At 41.4% G+C, this 21,296-nt stretch overlaps 3 protein-coding genes and 1 long non-coding RNA gene across 5 annotated transcripts; 3 read left to right on the plus strand and 1 right to left on the minus strand.

Moving 5' to 3' along the window:
- The first annotated feature begins 779 nt into the window (after positions 1 to 779).
- On the plus strand, positions 780 to 3,857 carry LOC125314207 (ankyrin repeat-containing protein NPR4-like). The gene is made up of 6 exons (XM_048275811.1): positions 780 to 1,225; positions 1,310 to 1,459; positions 1,633 to 1,710; positions 1,846 to 1,893; positions 1,967 to 2,412; positions 2,718 to 3,857. The coding sequence occupies exons 1-6, from the start codon at positions 799 to 801 to the stop codon at positions 3,327 to 3,329; spliced, it is 1,761 nt and encodes a 586-aa protein (XP_048131768.1). The 5' UTR covers positions 780 to 798; the 3' UTR covers positions 3,330 to 3,857.
- A 9,829-nt stretch (positions 3,858 to 13,686) lies between these two features.
- LOC115752422 (probable arabinosyltransferase ARAD1) lies at positions 13,687 to 17,425 on the plus strand. The gene is made up of 3 exons (XM_030690598.2): positions 13,687 to 14,714; positions 16,102 to 16,467; positions 16,832 to 17,425. Exons 1-3 carry the CDS (start codon positions 13,815 to 13,817, stop codon positions 17,018 to 17,020), a joined length of 1,455 nt encoding a protein of 484 aa, XP_030546458.1. The 5' UTR covers positions 13,687 to 13,814; the 3' UTR covers positions 17,021 to 17,425.
- Positions 17,426 to 17,739: 314 nt separating this feature from the next.
- On the plus strand, positions 17,740 to 18,496 carry LOC125314225. Its single transcript, XR_007197789.1, has 3 exons — positions 17,740 to 17,801; positions 17,869 to 18,341; positions 18,436 to 18,496. It is a non-coding gene; the product is annotated as an uncharacterized LOC125314225 (long non-coding RNA).
- Positions 18,040 to 20,655, minus strand: LOC115752429 (14 kDa zinc-binding protein). 2 transcript variants are annotated; one of them, XM_030690607.2, is made up of 7 exons: positions 20,528 to 20,655; positions 20,298 to 20,405; positions 19,787 to 19,870; positions 19,524 to 19,671; positions 18,434 to 18,551; positions 18,231 to 18,339; positions 18,040 to 18,137 (listed from the first exon to the last, which is right to left on the minus strand). In XM_030690607.2, exons 1-6 carry the CDS (start codon positions 20,542 to 20,544, stop codon positions 18,272 to 18,274), a joined length of 543 nt encoding a protein of 180 aa, XP_030546467.1. In that variant the 5' UTR covers positions 20,545 to 20,655; the 3' UTR covers positions 18,040 to 18,137; positions 18,231 to 18,271. The 2 variants fall into 2 exon arrangements, with proteins under 2 accessions (XP_030546467.1, XP_030546466.1); XM_030690606.2 differs by lacking the exon at positions 18,040 to 18,137 and having other exon boundaries at positions 18,141 to 18,339.
- Positions 20,656 to 21,296: the final 641 nt, after the last annotated feature.

Below are 21,296 nucleotides of genomic sequence, written 5' to 3' on the forward strand. Positions count from 1 at the left end.
CTTCTGCTTCTCCTCCTCATCACCATGTGCTGCCGTCTAGCAGCAAATTGAATGAAGCAGCTGCGCCCGATAAGCCGGTTTCGGCTCCTCTCCCGCCAATTCCTTCGTTTCCCCACTTTGGTAACGACTTGATCATAATTTCTCCGATACTCCCTTGTGTTTGAATTGATGGAAGTGGAGGGAGAGGACAGGATATAAGATTGGAGAAGATCTCTCTTTTGCGGACTGTCGCTAATCAATGCGAACGGATGTTTAAGTTATTAGACGCGGGTAATTATCCGATATTTCAGTGCTTTAAGCTATTTAGGAAGTGCACTAACTTTGATAACATGATCTCTCAAATGTTAAAGTCTCCCTTTTTTCTTTCTAAAGTTGCAATTGAGTAAGTAGGTTCAAGCATTAATCTAGTCTTGTCCATCCTGGCCGTACACTGCTCTTAGTCCTCCTACATTAGTTAGTTTTCTGCACTTTTAAGTGGTCTAGTTGTCTTGTAGAGCTATGCCGCTGATTATTCGATGTTGTTATGCCTTTTATTATTAACTGGAAGACCAGCATGCGACTAGTTTGAATGGTATCTCGAAGCGTGTTATACTTCAGGAACTAGAGAACCATACTCGACTGTGTTTCGATTGACGATAGCATCATTTGGCACATTTCTTTCAGCCTTTTTCTCTGGGCTCAGGCAAATTCAGTCTCTTTGCTCTTTAGAACTCTCAGAAGCCATCGCATAACATCTGAAGCGCTTAATGACAGAAAATTTTCTCCCAGAGAACATACACGCCTTTGTATAATGCTGCAATGAAAGTCCATTGGGAAAGTGCAGAGAAGTTCTTACGATCACATCCCGGGGCTATAAATGTCAGGATCACGAAGGAAATGGACACGGTTCTTCACATTGCTGCCGGGGCCAAACACACCAATTTCGTAGAGGAAGTGGTCAAGATGATGAGCCCCGCATGTTTAGCATTGCGGAACAAGAGAAATAATACGGCTCTTTGTCATGCTGCCGCATCTGGTGTTGCCAAAATCGCGGAGACAATGGTCAATAAGAATAGGGACTTACCTGGGATGAGGGGCCATAAGGGAATGACACCTCTTTATTTTGCTGCATTGTTTGGACACAGGGACATGGTTTCCTATTTGTTCAGAGTGACAGATGATGAGCATCTAACTGAAGAGGACTACGTGACGGTACTCCTTGCTACAATCAACAATGATTTGTTTGGTGAGGAAAATTCAATTGATTCACGCTCGAGCATTGCTTGGATATAAATTTTTGGAATAACATCTGTCCTATCAATACTCACAGACCTAGCTCTTACCATACTTTGGAGAAAACCAGAATTAGCTACTCTTCGAGATCATAATGGAATGACTGCATTGCATATTTTAGCTCAGAAGCCTTCGGCGTTTGCCAGCACAAGCTCATTGGAATCCTGGCAGAGGATACTTTATCCATGTAGGCATCGAATTGCTCTGAAATTTTCATATATATTATTCTCCAACATATATGTACATATTTTCTGTGTGTGTGTGTCCGATGTTTGCCTTTTAGATTAGGAGATGGCTGTACTTTCATGAACTTTGCCTTTTTGACCTCCCTAAAATGATGTTGGTCTAATGTCCTCTCAGTGATTCGCGTGGAAGAAAAATATAAGGTGGGGTTCCCTTCAGGACTCGTCATGAGCGACATTAGCCACACAAATCAAGGTTTGTCATCAACCTTTTGTCTACAAGGCATGCTAATCCACACGAGAAAATTATGACGGCTAGCAAAAATCGTCTAAGAGGCAGCAGGTTCAGCTGAGGTCATGACGAGTCTATTTCTTTGTGAAACTTGTGCAGTGTCTCTCTACTTACTCGAGAAGCTTTGGTGTGTGGTGGAGTTAATAGGTAGGTGGCACAAGAACATTGTTGCTGTTTTCCCTGGAAAAAGTTCATTTTTCTTATTGAATTCAATTTATAGTGCCTGGAATCAAGGCAGTTCATGAGAAAAAGACTATGCATATGCAAGCGCTACAGTTGGTGAAACTGTTGTGCGAGCAGGTTTCATCACTGGAGGACTCCACAATTGCGGATCTTTTAACACATCCCTCGCAGCCGTTGCTCGTTGCAGCAGGGTTCGGCATAGTCGAGCTTGTGACTGAGCTTGTTCGCTCTAATCCTGATTTGATATGGAAAGTTGATGAGCAAAGCCGTAACATTTTCCACGTTGTGGTTATGTACCGCCGAGAAAAGATATTTGGCCTCATTCATGATCTTGGGGCGCATAAAGATATGATCACTACCTACAAAGACCCCACCAACGATCACAACTTGTTGCATTTGGCGGGAAAGATGGCACCTCTGGACCAACTTAACAGCGTGTCTGGGGCAGCTCTTCAGATGCAGCGGGAACTTCTATGGTTCAAGGTATTGTCACTCTTTATCTCAGCTCTCGGCTATTTCCTTGAGAGAATGTGATTTCTAGGATTCAGATTGTCTCATGTCTTGTTGTTGCCGCCATACTGTCCTGTTTTGAACATGTCGAGTATTCGTTTCAATTAGATAGTTGCTGTAATTGCTCTGACATTTTTCTTTTAGATTAGTAGTGGTTGGTCCTCATCTTGAAATATTGAAGCAGGACCCATCCAATCTAATCTACGAACAGGAACATAACACGGGAGGAGTTCTTAACTGGGTATGTGACAGTTTTTTCTTCTGTGCCTCAATTCTAGGAAGTGGAGAAAACTGTACACCCTTTATCAAAGCAGATGAGGGACAAAAACGGCCGAACACCGAGAATGTTATTCACGGAAGAGCACAGGGCTCTGGTCAAAGAAGGAGAGGACTGGATGAAAAGCACCGCTTCATCCTGCATGCTTGTTTCCACGCTAATCACCACTGTGATGTTCGCCGCTATCTTCACAGTTCCAGGAGGAACAGACAACAAGGGCTTACCTATTTTATTGGGATCAAATGCCTTCATAACCTTCGCCATATCAGATGCATTCGCGCTGTTCTCTTCGGTCACATCCATACTCATGTTCTTGTCCATCCTCACCTCGCGCTATGCTGAGGAAGATTTTCTCGAATCCTTACCGAAAAGACTAATCATCGGCCTTACCACCCTGTTTCTTTCTATAGCATCCATGCTTATTGCATTTAGCGCTACCTTTTTCATAGTACTTGGATGCCGATTGGCGTGGATTCTTGTACCGATTGCCTTAGCTTCGTGCATACCGATTACCTTATTTGCCTTTCTTCATTTTCCCCTTTTGGCTGATATGCTACGTTCTTCTTATGGAACTGGCCTATTCGCAAGAGAAGCCACAATCACCCTTTGTTAGTTCATCATAAAGCTTGCATTGAGAACCAGAGAATAGCTTTATCAAAGTGAAGCATGAACGATTTGTCTCGATATCAAGTCAAATTGAGTCATTTTCGTTGAAAGGCCAGTCATGGGAATCGTCCGGAACATCTGTACCGTAATGCTTCGATGCCCCATATCTCTCAATTCTCCACCTTCAACTTCAACAACCATGTGGCCAAAGATAAACTTCAATCTCCACATTGCTGCCCAAATCATGATGACGACCTCCGGTACCAGCACCATCTCTCCAGGGCCCAGCCAATAGTGCACGCCTGAGGAGCTCGTCCCCAGTGAGGCTGTGGCAACGAGGACGCTTGTCTGGTTGCACAACCCAGGTGAGCTCCGGCCTCACCTGGTGTTTTGGGGGGAGATGGGGGGGAATCTATGGTCAACACTGCCATGTACTGGCAGTTCTTTCAGTGGAATGTGCTGTTTCTATTGTAAAATAACTTGCTGAACACTTTTACCAGTTATCAAATTCATTACCTTCGCTCCCATGAGTAAATCAATGTTGTTTTTCCTGTCGAATCTGTCAGAAAGCTATAGCAGCATGAGAATAATGAATTTGTGGACTAGATAGAAAGAACACTATTGAGCATCAAGAGTTTAGAGCAAAGATGCTAGCTGATTGTATATCCTTTTTCTTCTTATGGCCCTTGTCTGAGCTTGTTAAATCCGGGCTGGCTATCCGCATCATCTTACGTGGGGTGTTCCATAAATTGCTTGAATCATCTTCGGACCGGTAGAATTCCTTGTTCAGGAACCTTCCCGTGTAAATTGCTCTAGGCTGGTATCCTGAACAGGTGCATTACCTTGATCAGATTGGATATCTTATGTTGGGTAGCTTTTACTGGTGTCATGGAGACAGATGCAGGCTGAAGGATTTGGCCAAAGGACCGCCTGATGGATCACCTTGGAAAGGCTGATAGATCTACCGAGCGAATGGCTCGGCCGAAGGACTGTTTACTCCTCGTGTGGATGCTAGTCACACCGGCTGAATCACATAAATTGTGACGGTGAAGAGCAAAGGACGACGCAAGTGGCATAACTTTAGTACGGTTTCACTTTAGTCGATCACTGAGTGCCACTTCTTCGAAAAAATTGACCACTTCAATGCCATGGATGATTTGGGTGGCTGGAAAATCTGACGTGGCATTATTTTTAACGTTAAATGTCCGACGTGGCTCGCAAGGAAACTAGAAAAACAATTGCTTTGCTCTTGATTTCTTCTTTTTTCCTTCGATTTTTCCACTCGCTTTTTTTTTTCAATTTAAGGAAGATGAACTCCAATGTTCCAGCTAACCTCCATTGATGAAGCACAGAGTGTCAAAAAAGAGACGAAACTCGGTGAAGCTCACGTGGGTTATCGACATATGGAGCTCCCCCGATGCTGTAAGAGTTCATAAAAAATAAAAAATTGACACTGAAGTGAGCGTTGCACGAAAAATTATCACTTGTAATGGTCCTTTCTCAATTTTCAAGGGTCTACACTATTGTCCTAAAAGTAGACGTGGCTTGAATGAGTGACTATGCCTTTTTGGGTTCTTTTTCCACATGCTTGGAAGAATCTATTCTGATTGCTGAGATGATTTGGCGCATCGCCACTGTTCGTGGATTTATTTTGCTGTAAAGAGATTGAGATTGCATTTTCTAATTTTCGAAATTTTCCTCCGAGGAAACTGGCTTGTTTAACAACAACTTTATGATCCTCTCTTATAAGTTGCCTAGGTCCTGGGCAAGATCTTAAAAGGCTTAAAAAGAGACCGGGGAAGGAACTCTCCGGTGTAGGAGAAGGATGTCCCCGTAAGTTTTCTCTGTATTCTCTCTCTCTCTGGGGAAGAAAAACATTCAGAGGGAACTTAGAGGCAATAGCTGGGGAATGTAGATCCCAAGACGACTTATTTCAGCGACTACCTGGTATGCTAGTATAGTAGCCATCCATGCCGGGAGCCATGCTGGGAGCTTGCTCCAGATCCTCCACTAACAAGAACCGAGCTTTGTGCTAGATTTTGGTGCTCACAGACCATTTGGAGGGTCAAAAGAAGAACATAAGTAAAGTTTGATCTCCTCACCAGCAGTTGAAAATGTCAGTAGATTTTGCCTGACTTCCGGTGGAATTTCCCCCTTTAATCTCCTGGAAAGCACAAATCTACACTCCGAGACATTTGAAAGAACAAATAATGCCACGTCGAATTTCCAGACTTACGGTGGATTTTCCCCGTTTAATCTCTTGGAAGTCATATTTAAACTCACTAAGCGTTGCGATGACATGAAATCATTGACCAAATTTTTGTTCAGCTCCCTCTTGAACTCCCTGTCTTTTATTAAGAGGGAAAACATGAAAAGAAGAAGTATTTTTATTGTTATAAATGGATAAAGAGTAAAGACGAGGAAAGTACTCTTTTATTCCCCTAACTCCCAAATTTTGATACCTATTATTCCATAGATAGTTCGAATTCGAGATCCCTAGCGGCAGCGAGTCTCGACAGGGAAAAAAAAAAAGTTGGCGAAGTGTCCTTAGTATTTCAATTGCATGTAGAAATGAAAGAGCATTGCATTTGATTAGTAATTAGGCATCAGTTTTTCAATAAACCAACATTTGATTTTTTTTTTTTTTTTTTGGATCAAAACTTGAACTGATAAACTCTATATAAAACTATAAAAAAAAAAAAAAACATTGTTACAAAGTGACATTTTTAGCACAGGCGTGTAGGATTAGGCCTTTAGGTTTCGAATTTTCGCAGACGATTGACTCTTCGGTCAAATCAGAGAATTTAACATTTGACGATGCATTAGATGTTTATTAGTATCTAAATTTTTCACTCTAGATATTCAGTTGGGGGACAATGAGTTTAAAAAAACCTCGAATTGGATTAAAATAATTTCAACCTACGAAGTTTTAACCATTTAGAAGAAAATATTTGGCACAGTAAAATTGGCATTGCTTAGGCTCGCACACTTCAAGATCGCGACACCTGGCGCGATCACGTAAAAACCCTAAAGAATAATAGATTAATATTATGAAAAATCCCAAACTGGTATACCCGTGATAAATTTATCCAAAATTATTTTTTTGACTACGAAAAACCCAAAATATGTACAATTGTGACAAATTTACCCCAATTTACTTTTTTGACCACAAAAAATACTAAACTGGTACACTTGTGACAAATTTGTCTTAAACTAATTTTTTTAACCACAAAAAATTTCAAATCGGTACACCCGTAACAAATTTACCATCGGTTAAATTAGGTTAATGCCACGAAAAATTTCAAACCGATACACCTGAAACAAACAGAAGGCAAAAATCTTAAGCTCGTACACCAATCAACTTAGCATTTTAACGGTTAGATTTAACGAAAATTTACGGAGGGTAAATTTATCACGTATGTATCGGTTTAGGGTAAATTTATCACGAATGTATCCGTTTGAAGCTTTTCATAATTAAAAAAATAATTTAGAGTAAATTTATCATAGATGTATAAGTTTGAAGTTTTATATTAATACAAGACTAAAAGAACCTCCACCTTTTTTAACCTCTCATCTCTTCCACGGAGTGAAAAGGGCAAGTGGCACAAAGCAAGGGAAAATAGAAAAGATCCCTCTTTTATGGAGGAGTCGAAAAGAGAATAAAAAAAAAAAAGAGTCTTGTCGATCGCCTAGATTCCAAGAGTCTCCTCGTCACTGGAATCGCCCCGTCACTCGAATCCCCGACCCATCACCGGAATCTCTTAGGGCGCGCATGATAACACTTTTCTACCAAAAATTAACTTATGACCGGAAGTTGACTTCTCTACTTCTCCTTAAAAGTAGAAGTTGATTTTTCTACTTTTGCTCTAGATTAACTTTTGATCAAAGAAATTCGTTTGGTGACGACCGAAAACTTCTACTTTTGAAACATTATTAACAAAATCTTCGACGGCGATTGTCGGCAGGCGACGATCGTCGGTGGTTGATGGGCAGGTGGCGGCGATGGGCGGCGGTTGGCAGCGGTGGTCCGTAGGCAACGACGGTCGGTGGCAAAGGACGGCAGCGATGGTTGGCGGAGGGCGGCGGTGGCGACGGGAGGGCCGGCGGCAGTGGCGACGGGAGGGCCGGCGGCGACGGCAGCATGGGGCGAGAGGGCGGGTGATGGCGACAATGCGGGCAGTGGTCGGTGGTGGCGGCGATCGGCGGAGGCGGGTGTGGTTCAAAAAGTGATTCCGGAGCCGAGAAGTTAAAATTTTTTACTTCTCAAAATTGGTAAGAAATCCTATCATAAGTGAAAAATCCTACTATAAGTCAATTTTTTTATGAAACGAATTTCTACTTTGGGAAGTGTTTTACCAAAAGGATTTCTCTGCCAGATTGACTTATGGCAGAGAAATTGAGAAGTAGAAGTGTTATCATGCAGACCCTTAGGATGCATTCGAGTTCAAGTTCGATGAGTGGTGACAAGGTAAGGATTTGGGAAAACTTGCATCGATTGAGGACCCTTGGGCCCCAACTCGACAATACCTCCAACCCGTTATCCAACGACATGCCAGTTGTGAGGGTGGCGACACATTGGAACGATAATTAATTTTTGGTTGAACGGTTCGCGGAGGAACTGTGCCTTCTCTGATCCATTCGACACGTGCAATTTCTTTTTCTAGTCGACATGATTTGCAATGTGAATTTAAATCCTTTTTTGTAGCTATATATTCCGTTAATTCAATAGCCATTTTTCCCTCACTTTCGAAATGACACTATTCTTGAATTGTCTGGCTATAGATGCTGCAAGAATATCAAGTTGTTCACATGTGTTTGTGATTCTTGTGAAAGCAATATGGAGTTTGATTCACACAAACGAGTTCTTTTTGTACATTCACGTGTAATTCCTTGATACTTTGCGTCCTGCCTTCTATTAATAACATTGGGAATCCCATATTTTTTGTTACTTACATCAGGTCATTTCTTTTATGAAATACTACACGTGCAAGTCCCTCCAAACCGGGGAACATAGTGATATTTTTTTGTATATAACTCTTGATACAGTATCTATGTTTGGATTGTATCCTAGACTAGCTATGTATGATGAAAGAAACGAAGCTTTTTACGGTTTCTCCAATGCTGTCATCTGGATAAATCAAACGAGTTCATGAGTAAATTTGGACTATTAAAGTTAGAATTTTTGCTTGGAGAGTTTTTCTTGTCCATTTTGATCACAACATTTTGCCAATTTAATGCTAATCGTAATCGTTGGCACTTATCTTCACGTCTTCTAAATGGTAAGAACTTTGTGAGCCTTCAGGACATTCAGCTAATGAGGGCATGCTTGGTAGTTCCTTCACAGTATAAGTATTTTTAGCTGAAGTGCAGCTTCTGGTTCTCTTTTTCTTCGTTCAAATCAAGTCTCCGTTAGTTATATGTACTTTCTTCCCTTGAAATTCTTGTTGAACCACTGTGGAACTTCATCTTTCTGATCCCGTTGTTCATGCCTTGTGGCCTGGAACCAGAATTCGTCGGAGAACTCGACCTGCAAACGTATTAGAATTCAAACACTTTTCTAGTTGAGAACGTCGCAGGAATATGAGCCAAGATCCACTTTGGCGTAGGTTTGTGAAGAGAACGAACTCTTTCCCCTAATTTTTTTTAAATTGGACCGATCAAGGAAACCATCCCTCATTGGGGTGAAGGTTGAATTAGTTCACATACATCTTGCAGTACCTACAGTCTAAACTATTACTATTCTCGTTCCGATATGATCTTTAATTATATCACCCCTGCTAATGAATGATGGAAATTTGTAATCTTCCAGTTCAGGGATTTAGTCCTTGACAGACTTCCGCGCCTGCTAATTATGTAAGTGTTGCTTCTTCTTAATGTTGAGGAAACGCCAAGCCCCAGGCTCATGAAACGTGTTGTCAAATACATTGCATGACTATTGTTAGTAAGTGAATTCTGCTTACAAAAGTGTTAAACATTGTAGACTTCAGAGAACATAATGAGCGGCAAGATTTCTCCTCGTCCGTCCATGAGCAGCCTCTCCGTTGAAGCATGTTTCCCTGCACCGGAGCTTTCTGTAGAAACGTATCAAGCATGTTTCTGTGCACTGGAAGTTTCCGTAGACAACCAATTCCCACACGGTATCTGAAAAATATGATGCGCCGTCCTGGTCACTTTGTCCTCTGTCCTCCTCTCCTGCTGACCCTCAATTGTATATAATTGACAGAGTTCATGGCATTGCTTGGTGCGGCACTGAGAGGCGACTGGAAAGCAGGAAAGGAATTCCTGTATGGCAATCCATCAGCAGTACGTGCCAGGATCACGGGAAGAATGGAGACCGCTCTCCATATTGCGGCAGACGTGGGACCCAGGGAATTCGTTGAGGAACTGGTGAAGATGATGACGCCTGATGACTTGGAAATGCGGAACAAGGTTGGGAACACCGCTCTCTGCTTCGCTGCTGCATCTGGAGTTAGAGAGATAGCCACGGCGATGGTCGATAAGAATCCTTGGCTTCCGATGATTCGGGGCAGCAATAAGGCAACCCCCTTGTGCATTGCAGCCCGGTTTGGGAAACAAGGCATGGTGCGGTATCTGTTGTCAGTCACGGATGACAGATATCTAACTGACTTGGATCGCATTGACATCCTTGTTGCCACCATCAGTTCCAATCTCTTTGGTTAGTGCATCCACTATAGATCTAATATGAACGTACCATGGATACTACTTCTATTGTCAGCTCAAATCAGACCAAAATCTATATATATTTCTGAAAACAAAACTGTCTTTTTTCTGTTCTCTTTTCTGCGCACCCAAGAAAGAATCCGTAGCTAGTTTATTTATGGACAAAGTTTTTTCATTATTATTGTTAACTGTTATTCCCTTTTGCCGGATGTGGCTTTGAGACTGATTAGTCAACATCCCAATTTAGCTTTGGCTCGGATGCGAAATGGAGAAACGGCTCTCCATGAGCTTGCGTGGATGCCCTTGGCATTCTCGAGTGGGAGTCAGCTAGCGATGCGGCTGAGGTGCTTTTTATGTAGGTACCACTATCATAGCCATCATCTTTTGGCTATGGTTGTTGAGGTTCTCAGATTGCTCAGTGTGTTGATATCATGTTCATTTCTTGTTTATGGATTTACCTTAAGATGCAGTTGACATCAGTTCAGGAATGCTGTGGAGGAAGCTTTTAACATTTTAAGTTGTAGTTATTCCAAACCAAAGTTCATCCACAGCTCCTTCACAAATTGGGCTGACAGAAAATACAGTTGCAGGTACACGGGGAGATGCGCGATATGAAATGGGAGCATATGCCGGCAGTTAAGCTGTTGGAGCTTATATGGAGAGAGGTTTCTAAGCTCAATGATGGAGGCATCGGACAACTTCTCAGGGAACCGTCGCGACTGTTGTTAACTGCTGCAGAGTTAGGAAACTACGGCTTCTTAACTGTGCTGATCCGTCTCCATCCTGAACTTCTTTGGAAAGTCGATGATGTGAAGCAGAGTATATTTCACGTCGCAGTTGCACATCGTCACGAGAAGATCTTTAGACTAATATATGACAGTCGTCCTCATAAAGATATGATTGCAGCTTACAAAGATGAAAATGACAATAACTCATTGCATTTGGCTGGAAACCTGGCTCCTCCAAGACGTCTCAGAATGGACCGCCAGCTTCTGGTTCTCTTTTTCTTTGTTAAGATCGAGTCTCCGTTTAGTTGCAAAACCGTGGAACTTCATCTTTCTGATCCTGCGGTCGTCTCGTGGCCAGGTACCAGAACTTGTGGAGAGCTCGACCTGCAAACGTATTGGACTTCGACCACTCTCCTATCAAGAATGTCACAGGAATGCAAGCCCAGGTTGTCTTTGGAGTAGGTTATGGAGTACTCATAGTCTAAACTAATACTACTCTCGTCCGACCATGAGCAGCCTCTCCTTTGAAGCATGTTTCCCTGAGAAGACTGCACCAGAGCTATCAAGGCTTTCAATTTCTGCAGTCGAACTATATAATCAACACGAACAATTCCCGCCATGCGGTACCTGAAAAATATGAATGTTGGTGGTAACAATCTAGATGGTGCGAAGCTTCAAAGAATCGCCGCCATAACCAGTGCACCAGTTGGAGCATCAGTTTACGGTTATACTTGCTCTGCAACATCTAGGACATTGTCGGAAGTAGTTACCCTTCATCTCCAACTAATCACTACAAGTTCAAGTAGTGGTTAAAGCCGAAAAAGCTATGAATGTTGGTGGTAACAATCGGAGGACAAGCTATGGCATGACATAGAGGATGCGAAAACACCGAAGGATGCATAGGACACGCTTGCGCTCCTCTTCGCAAAGATGGTGCGAAGCTTCAAAGAATGACGAATGAGGTCATACCCATCTCTATGACTGCAAGTTAGTTTACTGCACAGGTTGAAAATCTCTGCAGAAAAGTTACAAACCTAAATCCTTGATATCCTTCGGTTCTTCAGAAAATCACAAGTTTTGCATCATTCGTGTGCACAATGTAGCGATGAGGTCTGTGAGGGTGTTCCCATGCGTCGTTCTGTACTTTTGCATCTTGTTGCTAAGCGGTAACTCGTCATCAAAATTGTCAGCTTTAACTTTCCGCTTCTCAGCCTCGTCGTTGTCAGCTTGATGTTTAGTGTTACCACCGCCAATGATGTCCAACAGATCTTGCCCAAGTGAGCATACTCGCAAACATACGTGCATCCATCGTTCCAGTTGTGGTTGAGCTTTCCAATATCGCTACTTAGAATAGTAATATCTGCCATGGAGACATGGTCATGCTCTGTCCTCTTTCAACCAGTTTGATCCCTGACCAACCTCCTTCACAGTATTAGTCCCTGCATTTTCGTATAGGAAGGAGGGATTCGCAGATCCTCCAGACGTAAAGCACACAACAGTGGACGAACAGAGGAGGAGAATTGGGAGAGAAGAAGATATGTGACCTGATCTCTCAGAATGATCTTGTGCGTGCGATGCTGGGCTCTTCAACACGAACCCACATCGAAACCTCCAGTGAATCAAGCAAATGCATCTTGCATTTGATCAAACTGTCACAACAGTACTCCTAACTACCAGTGGACAACTAACAACCTGACAGGTCTTCCCTCCCGGAGCTTTTGACTTCGGAGTTTTATCAGCTTGTGATGGAGACAGCAACTGCAAGTGCTTGGCATTTGTTTAAGCTGACACTTCTTCGTTCCTTCTTGAGAGATGGCCCTTGAAAAGAACACAATCTAGGAGTGGACTATGATGTTTTTCCGGGTGGTGGTTTTGGTAGGAATGAAGGATCCTCCCTTGGCTGACAATCAAATTCGCCTGTTCCGTTTTGGCAACGAGGAACAAGACGGCGAAAAGGAGACAGGAAACGAGAGGCGAGGAGAGAATGGCATTGATTGCATTTTGCCACTGAACTTACAGATTCATGTCGGTCAACCCCTGTAGTTTGCTTTGCCTTTTAGTCAACTCCCCATGATCTTGCAATTGTTAGGTTTCAAACAAAAGCGGTTAAATGGAAAACAACATTTCATGTGCAATCTAAGCAAGCAAGTCATAATAGAAAGTTAATTCTATCACTGTAGTTAATGACTTAAAAGAAATTTATCTATTTGAATCGTTATTAATAATTTAATTTCGTTATTAATGTTTTATATGTATAATATAATTTTTTTTAAAAAAAATATGAAGATATTGGACGAAAAGTTGGAGTAGTACCGGTGACAAAAAAGATGAGAAAACATAAATTGAGATGGTTTGGGCATATTTTTCGAAGATCTCTAGATGTTCCGGTAAGAATTGAAATTTGTTATCAAGAGCATGACATGAAGAAAGGAAGAGGTCAACTGAAATTTACTTGGGAAAAGTAGTAAAACAAGATTTAATGAAGTGAGAAATAGATTAACGTGTAATTTGTTTTAGGACGGAGTGAAGAAAAACTATTAACATTGTGAATGAGCAGAATTCTTATGTCTTAGACTGTCCTTTTTAGTCTTTTTTTTTCTTTTACATATTTATATATTTTTTATTTTTATATAATTAATGTTTTTCCCTCCATCGATCTTGCTTTTATTTTATTTATTTTTCGGTTTATCGATCGCTGATCCCAATTAATTTGGGATTAAGATGATGTTGATGTATGTTGATGTTCACTAATGAATAATGATATCGATACATGGTTATTTATCCAGGTCGTAGGTCATGGGATGATGATTTTTTCTAATTATACAATTTCAATTCGGCTATGCCAATGACAATGTTAGAATCGTCCGACCGACTGATGCATGCAGAAAAAAGAACATACGGAAAAGATCAAAATGCCATTTTTATTTTCACAACATTCCCAATGAACGTTCTTCCCAACGTATATAAGACAAGACAAATGCCAACGACACTCCATCTTCTTCTTCTTCTTCTTCTTCGTATGGTGGTGTCTGTCCGTCTGTCTGTCTCTGCAAATCCCATGATGCGTTTCTGCTGCTGAGCCGATGAGCGAACGATCCGCGAAATCAAGAAAACCCAAACCCACTTCACCTCCCGCCAATGCGATCCCAATCTCGTCCCCAAATCACCATCAATCCTCCCTTTTGATCCTCATGGCTCGCAAGTCGTCTCTCCTCAAGCAAGCCCTGGTCTTCGTCGTCCTCCTCCTCGCTCTCTACGCCTTCTTCACTTCCTTCCTCAACCCAGATCCCAAAGTCGACCCCTGGTTCGGAGCTCACCATCTTTCCCGAGAAAACCCCTCGGATTACCCCGGAAAGTCGCCGCCTTTCCCCGTCAATGTCTTCATGTACGAGCTCCCCGAGAGGTTCACCTATGGCGTCATCCGGGAGCACTCGGCCGCGCGCGGTGGAGCCCCCGTCGCTGACGCGTCCGCCCTCAAGTACCCGGGGCACCAGCACATGGCGGAGTGGTACCTCTTTGCGGACCTGAACCGACCCGAGTCTGAGAGGACTCGGGCCGGCTCGCCAATCGCTCGGGTGACTGATCCCGAAGAGGCTGATCTATTCTACCTGCCGGTGTTCTCTTCGTTGAGCTTGATTGTGAATCAGGGCCGGCCCCCGGGGACGGATCCGGTGTACAGCGACGAGGAGATGCAGGAGGAGCTGGTGAAGTGGTTGGAGGGTCAGGCGTATTGGAAGAGGAACAACGGGTGGGATCACGTTATCATTGCTCAGGACCCGAATGCGCTGTACCGGGTTGTGGATCGCTTTAAGAATGCAGTTCTGTTAGTGTCGGATTTTGGGAGGTTGAAACCGGACCAGGCCTCATTGGTGAAGGATGTGATATTGCCTTATTCACATCGCATAAACACTTACAATGGTGATATTGGGATTGAGAAACGCAAGACTTTGTTGTTCTTTATGGGAAACCGTTTCCGGAAAGAGGTAAATTTGAAGTTTTGTCCATCGGTTTCGCAATTGAATGTGTTGTTTAGTCATTTCGTGAAAATTAGATTGTCCATTCAAGAATTGAAAATCTGCACATTCTCTTCAGGAATTATACTCGAGTAGAATCTGTTGGTGCTGATGTTGTTGTATATGGTAGCAAAGCTAGCTAAAAGTACATGTTAAAGATTTGTTAGCAAATTAGATACAGGGAATTTTAGTATTCAGTTGATTATCCAATGTTGGAGCTATTAGTTGAATGTTAAGTGTTAGTTTAGCTTCTGTATCAGTGGAGCATTGCAGTACTTAAATTAATTGGGTGCAATCCCTTGTGAACATCTTGCCAAACCTTTTGTGGTGCGAGTATTTGCAGTTTTAAACAACTATGCTCAGTTGCATCTCTCATGTTTGAATGCCGCAATGCCCTAAATAACTTATGGTGATACCACTCTCCTCTTGACAAGAATTGATTGTTATAGAACATGGGTGATAGACAGTTTTTCGGTTTTTCAAATCTCTGGATTGTTTCAGTTTTCACTTTAGATTTCCAAACAAAAATTCATGTGCCTGAGGTTTTCTTCTGCCTTCCCTCATTATTGTTCCAATTACTAAATGATATACATAAACACAAAGGCTGACTTGTTTGTATTTCTTATATTTTGATTGATCTGATGAATTTCTCTATTCTTAGTTCGAATGGTCTAGGCTCTTTCACCTTCACGTCGAATTGGTAAATTCGTGGGATTTACATGCTGAAGGATTCTTTTAGAGAGGCTTATGAGTCCTTCCCAATGGTTGGATCAATTGTTTCTTCTCAATGCTTTTCTGATCAATCTTATCTCTTGTAATGGTTTACCTCCTTCTAGTTCAAGACTGCTTCATAATTGTCTAGTTATCCTTGATCCCCTCTAAGAGAAACTTGATGAGAGTTTGAGAGTGCTGCCCAACCACCGCTTCAGATTTCAAAAGAGGTGCTTCAGCTTCCCTACAGCATTGACAAGCATCTTAGTGCACCTCATAATACAAGCACCCTATGGCAGCCTTTGAAAAGCTACCTCCAGTTCCTTTTGGAACTTGATCTCTGAGACATATTATGTAGCTCTACAACAATGAACAATCCGTAAACACATGCTACCAAATTCATTTAGCATCCAAGTCTAGAATACGAAGAACATACTTAACCTACAACACCCTAGCAACATCCACGAAGTGTAGTTAATTTGGTGGTTTTCACCTTATCACTTGGATATTGAGATTCATCCTGATGACAATCAATTTGACTCATTAGAACGAACCCAACCTTTTCCCACTAACTGGGATCAGCTTAGTATGTTCTTTCTATCTTTTAAATCTATGGACCCTTTGTTGATTTCTTCATGTTTTTTAGGGAGGAAAAATTCGTGATTTGCTGTTTCAAATACTTGAAGATGAAGAGGATGTGGTAATGAAACATGGTGCACAGTCTAGAGAGAGTCGACGTGCAGCATCACAGGGAATGCATACATCCAAGTTCTGTCTCAACCCTGCTGGTGATACCCCGTCGGCCTGCCGTCTGTTTGATGCTATAGTTAGCTTGTGTGTCCCTGTTATCGTCAGTGACAGCATTGAGTTGCCATTTGAAGATGTCATAGACTATCGGAAAATTGCAATATTTGTAGATACTGCCTCTTCTCTGAAGCGAGGGTTTTTGGTGAATCTTCTGAGACAAGTACCGAAAGAAAGGATTCTGGAATATCAGAAAGAGATAAAAGAGGTACGCTCCACTTGCACAATCCGTAACTTTTCATGATTCTTCTGTTGTAGCCATGCGTAACTTCCTCGACAAGGCTATATGGTGAATTTGTTATTTTAATCACTGTTGAACAGAACTGATTATGCCTCATCCTCAGCAGTGACTTTTGGCATCACTTTTGTTAGATCTGGTTATGTTGCTCTATCACGTGCTTTGTTGCTGACGTCCCTCACTTTGATTTGCATTTAGGAAAATTTGTGCTCCTGTTCTATCTATGTGCTCTGGCTGCATTGATTATTGTGACTTGTGACAGAGCATTAAATGCTTAAAGCTGAGAAAAGTCGGATTACACTGATTTTCTCCCAATTCATTCATATCTATCCAGGTGAAGCGATTTTATGAGTATGGTGATCCAGACGGAACAGTCAATGAAATTTGGCGGCAAATTTCGCAGAAGCTACCCCTTATTAAACTGATGGTTAACCGTGACAAGAGGATTGTCAAGAGGGAATTGAGTGAACCAGACTGTTCCTGTATGTGTTCGAACCTGACCGGGGTCATTTCTACTCTATGACGCGAGCCTTATTTGCGACTTTTATATCCGACCACTAAAATCGCTTGAGTGCTGGCCAGTTGGTGTTGGAATTAGCTCGTGTTGGATTCAGCAACTATACCACGATCTGTAGGACACCCTTCAAGGTTGAGTTTAGAAATATCGAGGAGCATCGGTGCATTTAATTTATCCTCTTTTCTTGCTAGTACACCATTTACAATGGACACCCTCCTTTCCACCACCCCCTTGGCAGAGGTTTTTTCAGGATTTGTTAGGCAGGGTAGCAGTTGCAGATCATTATAGATTCTGGACTTGTGATGATGCAGAATAGGGAAGTTAAGTTAAAGATTGATTACTGCCTGTAACTTTTTTCACATAATGTACATTGTACAGAAGATCTGAGAATATACCTTATTCTTTTTCATATGTTGGATGCTTGAGTTGACATCTTTGTAGGCTGCTTGCTCTTACACACTAGTTAAGGTCCGTACGGCTTTGAAGTATATACCTTATGGGAAAACTCTCCTTATACCTACTGACCTTGGTACAAGTTTCCATGAAAATTTGAAGAATGCCCTTCACTTGGTCCGGCATCTATTCTTTCATGTGTATTAGGAGCGTGACTAATGTCTCATTTTTCCCTTGGTTATTATGCTTCATCTAATCATTCAATAATGATTTGACTGGATTCAGACAGAGCTTGCTACGAGATAAAACACGAATTATAGAGGGAATTTGAATTTCTCATGACACACAAGCTTCATATGTTGACAAAAATTGACAGAAATATACACATTTCAACGTAATCAAGTTATATGGCATATACAATAGAAATCAAGAAATATTTTTTTTTTTTTTTGGGTCTAAAGAAATCAAGATGTTTTAGTTGATACAAAGTGACACGAAGCTAAAATGATTTACCAACCCTACATTTAAAACCAAAGAAGGATTTTGTCCGCGTATAGCAGCACAATCAGATGATGATTCATATGCTTTTGTTAAGCTGATACAACTAAAGCTTAACACGAGACAGCTAGTCATATCCATAAAAACGTGGTGATTGTAGTACTGTCAATCCTTTTATAGCATATATATAAGCCACATGTTGCTCGGATGGCCATAAACATGACAGACATTATACGATTTGATGATCAAAGGAAAACCTCAAAAGCATAGTTACATGATGAGTGAGCGAAAAAGAAACAGAACTATCGTGAGAATACATCTCAATAGGTCACAGAATGGTGATGACTAATATGGCTTAGTTCAACTTCAACCAGGAGGCCACTTCATTTGTCTACCACCCAGGACATGTAGGTGAAGATGATAAACAGATTGACCTGTTGAGAGAGAGAGAGAGGGTTTACATGCTTTCTCAAGTAACTTAAGGTTGCAAGAGATAATCAGCAGGAAAAGGAATGCCGAAAAACTTACAGGCAGTTGGTCCACTGTTGATGACAACACGAAATCCATCAAGAATGCCTTCTTTTTCAGCCACCACTTTGGCAGCATAGAGGAGCCAACCCAGTATCTCAGAATGCTTTTCTTCAGCCTGCAGAGAAGCAATGAAAATCAAAACCTCACAATCTCCAAAAAAAAAAAAAAAGTAACAAAAGAAAGCAACAAACTAAGCTAAGTAGGACGTATTGGGCAGCTATTAAGTAGCAGGTTGCACCATTGGAATGTCTTAATTGGACTTTTACATGCATAAATGGGTTATAAGAGGACAGGAAGGAGAGATATAGCCTCTCAACATGAAATTTGATGATTCTTAGAGGAGAAAATTTCAAATCTCCAATCTTTGATGTTCTTGAAAGGTACCGTATGAATGAGTAGACCGATCGTTCATTTCACAATAAAATCAGTAGGAATATGTCAGAGATCATCTTCTTTTCATGGCGATGTCAGCTAAGTGCAGTCATATATGCAAGTAACTCTTGTCATCTTGGGAATTCACTGAGAGTTGTGAAGTAGATTCCGTCTCGAAGTGTTTTAACATACAAAAAAACCCAGTCTAGAGAGGGAGAGGGAGATGCTAGAAGGCAATTTATATCATTTGAGATGGCAGGGCTATTCTTGAGATGAAATGAATCATGATTCATATCAAAGGCATATCTACGGGTCTCGCCATATGTTTCAATTATTGTGCTGAATGGTAATTGTTCTCATAGACATTATTAATCTGCATTAGTTTACAACATTGCCAGCCTAGTTATCTTTCAACATAGGATAGACGAGGCAGCCTGCTGCGGAGATTGATTCTGTTGGTATAGATCCTATAGAAGGTGAATAGGCACAGAACAAAACCAGTTCAATCATGGCTTAATTACTCTCAACACTGCTAGATAGAGTGGGGTAATAATCTAAAGCTTGATAGCTGATGAAGTCACATGACTCAATGATGCGATTGCCATACATCTTATGTTGGATATTGTAAGTCCATGTAAGCTAAGTAGGCACACGTCCTAATATGTACGGATAACATCAGAGATAGCCATAGGTAAACAACAGAACCATAGCTAACCTTTCCGAGATGCGTAAGGCCATCTCTGAGTTTTGGAATAACTAGAACATGAACCGGTGCCTGAGGACTAATGTCTCGAAAAGCTAGGACCTTTTCATCCTCATACACAATGGTTGATGGAATCTCCTTAGCTATGATCTTGTCGAATCTGAAAAGGAAAGGAAGAGGCAAACTCAGGATCCAATTTCAAATTATGCACAAAAATACTATCATAAATATCAAAATGAACCAGTTTAAATCAGTCAGAATAGAACACATCATACATGGTCGGAGCTCCTGTGTCAGCAACCGCAGCAGCAGCTTTGGCAGCCTCTTCTTCACTGCTTGTCGCTTTGACACAAAAAGATCTAGGAATACAAACAATTTGAGAGGGACATCAAGGGTATTTCCATCAGTAGCAAGAAACAAATTTTCCAACGCCCGGAAAAGCAAGAGACTAAAATCTACAGCTTGAGCAAAGACAGGATTCCCACAAGATAAAGTATATAACCTACATTTCTTGAAGTCACAGTACAGGACAGAGCAAGATGCCTCTTCAGTAAAGCTCTACAGAACCAACAAGACTATCTTCTTTGCCTTGTAAGTTTTCTTGCCAAAACCAATTATCACTAACTATATGAAAAACAACCCACTCAAATGGATTTCTAAGGATGATCATGCTTCCATCCCCAACTTTTCAAAAAGAAGCCATTTTTGCCACTTCCGACACAGCGAAGAAACAAGGGGAAACAGCAGAAAATCTTGCGGCGCCCGATATAAGAAGGACGAAAGCACCTGGGACGGGACTGAAACCGAAGCGGAGGAACGAATTTGACAGAAGCGAGAGCTCGAGAGGAGATTCTAGGAATCGCAAATGCCTTGGCGCTACCTGCTCCACAACTCCTGAAAAGAAAAGAACAAAATTGCAGAGAAACGATCGCATTCAGAAGCAGAGAACAAAAGAGCTTTCTCGTCACCTGCAATCGAGACTGAAGGGTAGAGAGAGAGAGAGAGAGAGAGAGTACCGAAGCAGAGCAGCCATTGATGGGTTGGGTGCAAGACCGCGGAGGTGTAACTGTTGCAGCCGCTTCACTAGCAATGGCCGATATCGTCGTCGATTTTTTCTAGGCCCCTTGAAATTTCTTCTACTTCTTATTTTCACCCCCCGCCTGAAGACAAATTTGTCTCACTTTATTCCCTCAAATTTTAACTAGCTCGAATAGATTATAAGGAAAATTTCAAATAATGATTCGAAGTGCTTCCATTTTTTCAAATAAGGACCCGAAATAAATTTTGCTTCAAATAAGAGCCTGAAATACCCTCATTATTTCAAATAAAAATCTAAAGTTGTCATATCAATCTCAAAAATGGGATTTGACTTACCTATTGATTAGGGGTATTTTTGTCATTTATCTTCTTATTTATTTTATTATTTTCTTTCTTTTTCGTCACTTGCTGCCCTCCCGCTTGTATTTCTTTTTTTTCTTTTTTAAATTTTTCTTTTTTAATTTAATTTAATTGAAACTTATGTTAAATTTGTATTTTGACGAAAATGCCCTTGATTTGTCATCTTCTTCATGATTTGAGGGTTTCAACAAGTAGATTGGGGAAGTCAAACCCTTATTTGAAATAGTTATGGCTACTTCATATCCTTATTTGAAATTGTCATGCCACTTCGGGTCCTTATTTGAAATAAGGACCACTTCAAGCTCTTAGGTCGCGTTTAGTCACCTAGATAGAACTTAGGATATGATATGTTTTATCCTATCATGTGTTTGATAGTTGTACAGGACA

Source organism: Rhodamnia argentea, chromosome 3, assembly GCF_020921035.1.
Source record: "Rhodamnia argentea isolate NSW1041297 chromosome 3, ASM2092103v1, whole genome shotgun sequence".
Lineage (NCBI taxonomy): Eukaryota > Viridiplantae > Streptophyta > Magnoliopsida > Myrtales > Myrtaceae > Rhodamnia > Rhodamnia argentea.